Source organism: Salvelinus fontinalis, chromosome 26 (genome assembly GCF_029448725.1).
Source record: "Salvelinus fontinalis isolate EN_2023a chromosome 26, ASM2944872v1, whole genome shotgun sequence".
NCBI lineage: Eukaryota > Metazoa > Chordata > Actinopteri > Salmoniformes > Salmonidae > Salvelinus > Salvelinus fontinalis.
In genome coordinates, this window is record NC_074690.1 from 12,779,471 (window position 1) to 12,790,460 (window position 10,990).

General features: G+C 41.7%; 1 protein-coding gene across 1 annotated transcript in view; it reads right to left on the reverse strand.

Moving 5' to 3' along the window:
* Positions 1–10,557, reverse strand: part of LOC129823658 (neuropilin-1a-like) — a 71,623-nt gene extending 61,066 nt beyond the window's left edge. Inside the window, exons 1-2 of the mRNA XM_055882539.1 lie at positions 9,826–10,557; positions 8,960–9,134 (exon numbers count right to left, since the gene is read on the reverse strand). Coding sequence (XP_055738514.1) covers positions 8,960–9,134; positions 9,826–9,895 — 245 coding nt within the window. The 5' untranslated portion in view covers positions 9,896–10,557. The remainder of the gene's footprint in view (positions 1–8,959; positions 9,135–9,825) is intronic.
* Between the last annotated feature and the right edge of the window lie 433 nt (positions 10,558–10,990).

Consider the following 10,990-nt stretch of genomic DNA (forward strand, 5'->3'; position numbering starts at 1 on the left):
GCTGAAGTGATATAGACCATCGGCTCATCCTCTCATCCTGAGGACACTAACTGGGTGACCGTCGGACTCCCCTTTGACCCCTTAAGGGACCCTGACCCCAGCGGTAAGAGGTCTCCCTGCATCTCCAAGGTTTTTTCTGTCCACTATGAAATCACTTGAAGCTACAATGACATGATCCAAACAGAGTAAAAAGGCACTATTTTTAACTGGTTAGTTCATTGAGTTTGTTGTTCAGTGTCTCATGATTGTTGTTGGCACAGACACACACACACACACACATCGCCATGGTAATAGAACAATATTACTATTCACAGTGAACTCTGGAGAAACCCACTGTCAAGGGGGACAGACTGTGTACATGCTGTAGACAGCAGACCTGTGTTCAAACACTATTTGAAATCTTTCAATTACCTTGAACATTTGCTTTAGCCTGCCTGGAGTGCCAGATGAGCTGGGTTTGCAGTTATGCTAAGTATTTGAAATGATTTCAATAATCCTTAAACCCAGGTCTGGTACACAGTTCTTGTGACTCGTGACGCATTTCCTAAGTCCTGAAGACATCTGGAAGGGGGTGCTTTCTGTCCACAGAGGAATAGCAGCTGTGAGATTGCAGCGCAGCACCGCTCTGAATCTGAGTTTTGTCTTAACTCTCTCCTCATTAATCTGCTCGTTAGGCTGTAATCTGACATGTGTTTTCATTAGGCTGTGCAAAACTTCAGCCTGCTCATGAGTAGGGAGGCAGAGGGCCTCCGGATGCTCTGATTACTGAAGTGCACTTTAGACTGAAGATGACTGAAGAGCACATTTTAGACCCATTGCCTGAGTGAGTCGGTTAACAAAACACACAAAGTTGTTGTCCCAAATGGCATCCTACCCATCAAAGGTAGTGCACCCTATATAGTGCATTACCCATCAAAGGTAGTGAGTGCACCCTATAGGGAACATGGTGCCTTTTGGGATGCAGACACAATGTTTCATCTGGCGTAAGCCAAGTGGTGAGTGACAACATTTATTTGGGAAAACGCATCCAAACAATCATGACAACGGTCTTGAGAAATGAAAAGTCATACAATTGCACAAAAGCATGATTACAGTACAGATAATACCTATTTATATACTGTGTGTACAAAACATTTAGAACACCTGCTCTTTCCATGACAGATTGACCAGGTGAATACAGGTGAAAGCTATGATCCCTTATTGATGTCACTTGTTCAATCCACTTCAATCAGTGTAACTGAAGGGGAGAAGACAGGTTAAAGAAGAAAACCTTGAGACAATTGAGACATGGATTGTGTATGTGTGCCATTAATTAGAGGGTGAATGGGCAAGACTTAAGTGCCTTTGAACGGGGTATGGTAGTAGGTGCCAGGCGCACTGGTTTCTGTCAATACTGCTTAGTTTTTCACGCTCAACAGTTTCCCGTTGTATCTAGAATGGTCCACCAGCCAAAGGACATCCATCCAACTTGACACAACTGTGGGAAACATTGTAGTCAACATGGGCCAGCATCCCTGTGGAACACCATGCCCCTAATTGGGGCTGTTCTGTTCTGTTTATGTAAGTGGCTCCAATGATGTGGCTATTCAGTGTAAGCCAGTCATAAGGTTAAAAAATGGGTCAACTGCAGTGCCACTGTACCGGGAGTAAAAAATTCTTGGTGTCCATGGTGTGCACTTTGCACTTTGCACCAATACAGAGAGAAAGATCGAGAGAGAGACAGAGAGACAGCGAGAGAGAGAGAGAGAGAGAGAGAGACAGCGAGACAGAGAGAGAGAGAGACACACACAGGGCGAGAGAGAGAGAGACAGTGAGATAGATGGCGTGTGGAGAAGAACAACTGGAAACTGATGAGTGTATAGATAGTTCAGTGTGCATACAGTACAAAGTGAGAAATGGAATGTCATAAGAAAAGAGAGAATCCAGATGAAATCCAGAAGTCTGTCCAAGAGGTCATAGTACGACTGCCCATCAGGCTGACTAGCCTATGGCTCTATAACACTCACCACCAGCAGTCTAAATAACTATTTCATCTGGTTGACCACAATGACCACAGAACCATAGTGGGGCAGTGGGAATGTCCATTGACCACACTGAGAGGATCATTCAATTAGGGCTGTATCCTTCACTGGACCATTCCTCTCTAGCAGGACACCCTATACCCTACATAGTCCCTACATAGTGCACTACTTCCCCATGGTCCTGGTCAAAAGTAGTGCAAAACATAGGGAATAGAGTGCATTTGGGACAGTCCCTGTCCCTGACCAGGTTAGTAGCAGCACTGCTGGTTGGGAGTCTGTAGGTCTGCAGCTGTGGTTTTATTTGATACGTGTCATACCACAAAGGTTATTCCAACTACAGACAACAAGGGAAAACAAGGCAAGAGTAAACATGTCGTCCCCCACAAATGATGCAGCCCCCCCCCTTGGGCCAATTGAGATATAATGTGTGACTAACGTACTAACGCACGTGCCTCATCCATGTAGTTTAGGAACCTGCAGGCTGTGTTTAGTCCTGTAATCACCCTACATCCTGGCATTTAGATTTGATTAAATTACATGGCTTGAAGTTCAACAGAGAATAACTTCAGATAAGCATGCCAGTCGCAACTCTGAAGTTCACATAAATTGTTCATTGATGTAATTGGGAGACTTTAGTGGAAATTAAAATCACGAGCACCAAATATCTTAAATTAGGATTTGTCCCGAAATTCCTACAGCAAACTATCTCTTGGATTCATGAGATTATGTAAAGAGGGGTTTTACAAGAATCTATTTACAACTCTGATATGGTTATTTTAAAATTGGTATATAAAGGCCGATGTCACGAAAAGACACAAGATATAATCACAAACTATTTATTTACGTACAGGGTAATGTAATAGTGTTGTTGCAGCTACTTAGTACATGGAGAGAAAAAAAAAAGTCTCAGAAGTAACTTGCATGGTATGGCAGACTCTTACAGCACCGATCCCAATAGTGACAGTAAATACATGAAGACAGAGTGCACTCGTGGGCCTGGACCCAGATCCACAAAACCTTCTTAAGAAGGAATTACTTCTTAACTGCCATTGTTTCCTTAACTATAGACTTAAGAAGAAAGTTAAGCAAAGTTGCTGTTCCTCGAAAAGGTTATTGGAAATATTCTCGCGCTATTTCTTATGTTTCTCCTTTAGCAAAAAGTTAAGAAGAAATTTGATTCTTGAAAATAATGTTTTTAGAAATGTATTTAATTCCAAGATAGCTAAACCCTGGTCTTAAACTCAGAGCAGTGAAAGAAAAGCTCAAGAAAGCAATTGAAAATGTTTAATTCACTCACAAACTTCATCTGAAAGTTTCAGTATTGATTATTTTAAACCCAAGAACCTGTTTTAGAACAATACGCTACATGATTGCCATTGCTAGCTAGATAGCTAGCTAAAAATTTGCCTAGCAACAAACATCTTAAGAGGATTTTCAACGATATATGAGAAATTCATAAGAAAATGATTCAATCTTAAGATATTGTTGAGGAATTTCACTTACAAACTATATTATTTTGTGAATCTGGGCCCTAGCCATTCCAGCAATGGAACTGTCTGTAACGGCGGTCCTCCTCCTCTTCGCCCGAAAAGGAGGAGTATTGATCGAACCAAGGCGCAGTGGAGTTTGAACACATAATTTATTAAAGAAAACACGAACTTAACTAAACTAACAAAACAACAAACGGTGTAGACAGACCTATACGACGAACTTACATAAAACAAGAAGAACGCACGAATAGGACAATTAGACTACACAAACCGAACAAACCGTAAACAGTCCCGTATGGTGCAAACAATTACACAGACACGGAAGACAATCACCCACAACGAACACTGTGACAACGCCTACCTAAATATGACTCTTAATTAGAGGAACTCCAAACACCTGCCTCTAATTAAGAGCCATACCAGGGAACTCAAAACCAACACAGAAACAGAAAACATAGAATGCCCACCCAACCTCACGTCCTGACCAACTAACACACATAACAAACTAACATAAATAGGTCAGGAACGTGACACTGTCTGTCCCAACCCCTTACAGCAAAGTAAGGGGCAAGGCTCATGATCGGTAATTGTATTATTAAAAACACAACATATAATATAATTTATACCAGAGTACAATCTAATGTATTCATGTGTGTATGCAAGTATGTACAATACATGACCAAAAGTATGTGGACACTTGCTCTTCGAACATCTCATTCCAAAATCATGGGCATTAATATGGAGTTGGTCCCTCTTTTGCTGCTATAACAGCCTCCACTCTTATGGGAAGGCTTTCTACTAGATGTTGGTACATTGTTCTTCCATTCAGCCACACGAGCATTAGTGAGGTCGGGCACTGATGATTGGCGATTAGGCCTGGCTCGCAGTCTGCGTTCCAATTCATCCCAAAGGTGTTCGATAGGGATGAGGTCAGGGTTCTGTGCAGGCCAGTCAAGTTCTTCCCCACCGATCTTGACAAACCTTTTCTGTATGGACCTCGCTTTGTGCACAGGAAAGGGCCTTCCCCAAACTGTTGCCACAAAGTTTGAAGCACAGAATCGTCTAGAAAGTCATTGTATGCTGTAGCATTAAGTTTTCCCTTCACTGGAACTAAGGGGCCTAGCCCAAATCATGAAAAAACAGCCCCAGACCATTATTCTTCCTGCACCAAACTTTACAGTTCGCACTATGCATTTGGGCAGGTAGCGTTCTCCTGGCATCCGCCAAACCCAGATTCATCCATCAGACTGCCAGATGTTGAAGCGTGATTCATCACTCCAGAGAACGCGTTTACACTTCTCCAATGGCGGCGAGCTTTACACCAATCCAGCCAATGCTTGGCATTGCGCCTGGTGATCTTAGGCTTGTGTGCTGCTGCTCGGCCATGGAAACCCATTTCATGAAGCTCAGGACGAACAGTTTTGAGAAGTGGCAGTTTGGCAGTTTGGAACTCGGTAGTAAGTGTTGTAACTCAGGACAGACGATTTTTACACACTACATGCTTCAGCACTCGGCGGTCCCGCTCTGTGAGCTTGTGTGGCCTACCACTTCGCTGCTGAGCCATTGTTGCTCCTAGATGTTTCCACTTCACAATACCAGCACTTACAGTAGACCGGGGCAGCTCTAGGAGAGCTCTTCAGTAAGGCCATTCCAATGTTTGTCTATGGAGATTGCATGGTTGTGTGCTCGATTTTACGCACCTGTGGACACCCCTTCCTTGTTGAAGGGGTGTCCACATACTTTTGTATATATAGTGTATGTATGTACAGTATGTGTATACTGTATATACAATATCTTTGTCATGTGAATGCTGTATATAAAAGTACCATGCATGTAGTATGTAAAATGTGTGTGTGTGTGTGTGTGTGTGTGTGTGTGTGTGTGTGTGTGTGTGTGTGTGTGTGTGTGAGAGAGAGAGAGAGAGAGAGAGAGAGAGAGAGAGAGAGAGAGAGAGAGAGAGAGAGAGAGAGATCCTTCAAATCCCCAGCTATGTGGTGGCAGCATGGATCAACTGTTGTCTCCAAGGAGACGACTACATCGGCATAGCGAGCCTACTGTTCAATCAGCCCTTTACATTTGGGTTTAGCCTAGTGTTTTAACCTTCGGGCTCGCCAATGGGTTTAGCCTCAATTTGTTGGTTTCAATAGAAGTACCCCTATCCGGGGGTATACCCCCTGTCCGGGGGTATCATCGGATGGGGCCACAGTGTCTCCTGACCCCTCTTGTCTCAGCCTCCAGTATTTATGCTGTAGTAGTTTATGTGTCGGGGGGCTAGGGTCAGTCTGTTATATCTGGAGTATTTCTCCTGTGTTATCCGGTGTCCTGTGTGAATTTAAGTATGCTCTCTCTAATTCTCTCTTTCTCTCTCTCTCGGAGGACCTGAGCCCTAGGACCATGCCTCAGGACTACCTGGCATGATGACTCCTTGTTGTCCCCAGTCCACCTGGCTGTGCTGCTTCTCCAGTTACAACTGTTCTGCCTGCGGCTATGGAACCCTGACCTGTTCACTGTGATTACTATTATTTGACCATGCTGGTCATTTATGAACATTTGAACATCTTGGCCAAGTTCTGTTACAATCTCCACCCGGCACAGCCAGAAGAGGGCTGGCCACCCCTCATAGCCTGGTTCCTCTCTAGGTTTCTTCCTAGGTTTTGCTCTTCCTAGGGAGTTTTTCCTAGCCACCGTGCTTCTTCACCTGCATTGCTTACTGTTTGGGGTTTTAGGCTGGGTTTCTGTACAGCACTTTGATATATCAGCTGATGTAAGAAGGGCTATTTTAATAAATTTGATTTGAAGTAGAATGACTCTTTCCGACATCTTGTTTTACATTTTCTCAGCAGTGGAGGCAAAAACAGGAAGGCCAAGTGTACTATTGGATACAACATGATTTGTTTGAGGTTTGGTTTCTAAGGAAGTAAATTGGGCTATGAACTCCAATAATCTGTTTGTTTGTGCTCAGTTCCATGGGCATTTCCCCTTTATTTCACCACAGTGAAGTTGACAGGGGTCTTAACAGCTAAACTCTATAAGTGACAGACGGATTATATTAGAGCCGTAGAGGGTCATATTATCCTTTGTTTCTCTCCTGTCTTGTATGTAAATACTGTTAGTACCGTGTTCGTCTTCATGTATTTACTGTCACTATTGGGATCGGTGCTGTAAGAGTCTGTCATACCATGGAAGTTATTTCTGAGACTCTTTTTCTCTCCATGTACTAAGTAGCTGCAACAACACTATTACATAATTGAAAACAGACCAAAACTCAGATTCTGAGAAAGAAAATGTTCTTTGCGAGCAAAAACTTGGTCATTCTCGCACACTTGAGGAAGAAGTTCAAACAACCTCAAAAAAAATGTGTCTCAGATGAATCTATAATCCATATGTCTTGTTATGGACTTCTGCTCCAGTTTCTGTTGAGGGATTCTTTTCATCGGTCATGCTGTTTTAGTGTCAGCGTGAGGTAAGTCTGTCTTTGATTAGGCTCAGGACTGTGTCCCAAATTGCACCCGATTCCCTATATAGTTCACTACTTTTGACCAGGGCACTTAGGGAGTAGTGTGTGATTTGTTTGCTAAATAGGGAACAGGGCCTGATTTGGGACCCTGACTTTGATACTGCTCCACATTAGCATATCGAATGGACACCAGAGCATCTCCACAAAAGCCTGATTGATGTTATTTAGATGTCTGACCGCTCAAGGAATGTAAAGTTGTCAGTTCCGACTATGATATCAAGGGAAGAGCTCAAGATTGCACAAAAATGTAGCATTTGGAAACATAATTATAGACCAACCCCTCCTTAGTAGAAAACCCCCCCTGATGTTTTGTACAAGAGCTCTGCTTGAAGACAAATAGAACCTAAGCATCCTTTGTTTGGATAGATAGTTAATTACAGCCATGTTCCAGGGACATGTGCGTTCTATTTGGTTCTTTAATTGAATTAATAATATAGGGTGGTGATGGCATGCGACTCATGGGTCGCGACCCAAATGGCACTCTATTCCCTATTTTAGTGCACAAGTTTTGACCAGGGCCTTGGTCAAAAGTAGTGCACTCTATAGGGAAGAGGATGCCATTTGCGATGCAAACATGCACTGCAGCTTTCCTGGACATTGTATCTGAAGGAAGGAATTCAGTTGTGACAATACATTTTAATTAAAAGGAGACATTTGAAAAGAGTGGAACCACCGTAGGACAATGACCCTAACCGTTGCAACTACGACTTTTATAAATGATATTGAAATATCATGTTTTGTAGTTTGATTTGTAGATGTTGTTAATGGGAGGAAAAATTGCACGTTTTTCTCTTAGGAAACTGTGGTTTAGCCAAGGCCCCTCATTTGGCATTTTAAACATTTAGTCTCTTACCACAACTTTCACTTCTGCCAAACAATGACTATGAACTATAAAATAAATCCTCATAACAAATATTAGAGTAAACCTATCATCACAGTCAAAAACACAGGCTAGGACAGGCTAGGTTGCCGTTACACAGAATTTAAAGATTAACTTAGAGAATGCCTCCATTCCATGTTGGAACTGGAAGCATTCCAATCCAATTCCTATCCTTACAGCTATACACTATCCAGGATCTGTCAGAATGCTAAACACTGCTAACATTTTATAGGTCCCTTGGTGGTGAAACGTGATCCAATAGCAGTTAAGGACCCCAGCGCAAGTCAGTGAGCCTATGATTTACACATAGTTTATGAAGCATTTAAGAAGACAGAGGGACCATAATAAAAATGGGTTTATTTATGGTAAATTGTGAACATATGGGCTTTTGTGAGAAGGCATTCTTACCCCGAGGTGCAGAGTGCATGTATGTAGGTGTGTGTGTGTGTGTGTGTGTGTGTGTGTGTGTGTGTGTGTGTGTGTGTGTGTGTGTGTGTGTCATACTGTATGTGTAACCCAAATCATAATCAATGATCAGGACTAGATAGCACAGCTCAAGAAAGGGACTATGCAACATTCACCCACAACTAGGCAAAATATACACTATATAATTGACCCAACAATATTGTAGACAGCACTACACAGCAAAAAATACATCAAATCAAATATCACAACCAAAACACTTCATTCCAATTATATTTCCTCTCAAATGCCAATATCCAGAAGTAATGGATGATGCTCCGGTCTAGTTTTCTTCCATGTTTAAATGATCAAATTGCATTCGTCACATACTGATCAGTACAAATCAGTACTGTATGCATCACGTCTCATAGTAGGAGTGCTGATTTAGGATTAGTTTTGCCTTTTGACAACAATCAATACAAATAAATTGGACAGAGGGGAACTGATCCTAGATCACCTTTCCTACTCTGATACATATGGCCCCAGAGGGAAGGAAGTGAAACATCTTTAAAATACTGAACATTGTTCTTATTTTGACCAATAGGTGGCAGAGTTTCACACTTCATCCAGAAAAGAGCGCGTTACTTACTTGCAGTCTCTGTCCTCCAGATCAAAATGAGGGTTAAAGTTGATGAGTATCTTCTGTCCTGGGTCTGGGGCCGATATCACCGACGTACATTGTTGTGATGGAGGGTATGAGTTCGGATAGCCAGGAGAGGTGAGATAATCTGCACTGGTTATCTCAATGTTATCTCCACATTTATCTGCAAACAAAAACAGATAGAGATAACTATTCAACAGGGAAATTACACATACAATCGTTTTTATAACAAAAGAAAAACACTAGGGTGATGTGTAGGCCTATAGTCTCCCCTCTAAAAAAACGATGTGTGATCATTCAGAAACAATATTGATACACTCAGTCAATCCTACATGGACATAATTAAACAGGGGAAGATGTTAAAACACACATTTAGCAGTGTACTTGTTTCAAAACTAGTAGTGAAGCATGTGATATGAATCAGAAATAGGGTACTTTGTCATTTTCATATCCTTCTTTTTTTACTACATGAATAGTAAATAACATATCAAATATGAAGACCTGCTCGCAAAAGAACCCGCATGTACCCACACCATAATCGATAAAGGACAAGGAACAGCTTTTCAAGAACAAAAGTAATTGATTAGTGTACAGTATTCCCTCTTTCCGCTGTTAACACCTTTAAATAAATAAACAAATAATACACTCTACCGTTTTGGATAGCCTGACTTCCAATTGATTTAGAAAACAGAGCTACAGATGCGCCCAGCAAAACCCTCCAGCCTACTGTAGCCAAGATGCACCTCGGTAGACGACCCGAAAACAGGTGAGTTGTGATGACAAATCGTGCAAATTAAGGATTTTCTTACAAGGCTAATGTTAGAAAATATGATATTTCAAGAGTCCACACTTACAACTTTGAGTCAATGAAGCCACAAAGAGGAGTTGGGTTGAAAAGAAAAGTATAAATCCACAATACATCATTGTGCTGTAAAATACACACGTGTAAAAAAATAAAATTACTTGATATGTCCACCTTCTTATAGTGCGCAAAGCAAAATAACAAACGTCTTAGAAATGTCTAAATTCTTCTGAGTGCTTCAGGTCGCAAGCAGCATCCTGTGTTATTATTCAACTACTATTTCCTCTCTCTGAAAGTCGTGTATCTCTCCCAGAATAAGAATGTGCCATTTCCAAAGAAAATTAAAATAATCCAAACGCAGAAAACAATTGTTGATTCAGAAAACCCAGTCACCTAAAGTGCCCCGACAGGTATCAGTCGAAAACTGATATTTTTACATAAAAAATGTAACGAAAAAGTTCCAGAATTCAATAATATCTCATACACTCACTATCCCGTCTAAAATCAACCAAGGCATGAGTTAGCTACAAACACCTGCGTACTGAGAGTGCGAGCGGGCTACCCAATTCCTAATCCTCTTGACTGCGTTCCGTTCGGTAAAGGTTCGCCCCTTTTCCGAAGCGCGCTGACTGACCGAAAGAGTAGAATGTCAGAGGAGACACTCTCATTCGACTTGACGCCAACTGCGAAAGTAACAGTGAGTGGTATTTCCACTCCCCAAATTCCAGCTCCAAGACGCGAACACGCACAGACTGATCACTATGAGACGAGTGGGCAGGAGCGAATGACACCGGTGCGCCCTCCTCCCGCTCGTGCACAGCAGAGGGAGAGGGCTGAATTGGAAGGAAGGAACATAATGGACATAGCACACAAAGGCATTCATTTTGATAAGAAACCTAAGATGCAAATTAAAAAACAAGTGATTAAAATATAACAATGGGCACTTATAACAACGGCATAAGAGTTTATGGGGAATTGTTACTTTATGCACTTGACGCTTTCCTTTGCCGATAGTTCCTTGCATCTGAAATAGGATACTCATTATTCTTATTCAATTACAGTAGTTTAATATCAGTATATTATATATGTATTGTTATAACACTACTTCAATTCTATACATAAAGAGGAATATTTTGATCTGTGCAAAGCCAGTCTTCTGTTCCTATTAAGAATGCTGCTATGTCCCTAACAGTTGTTCTGTAGCCTATTGCTTATAA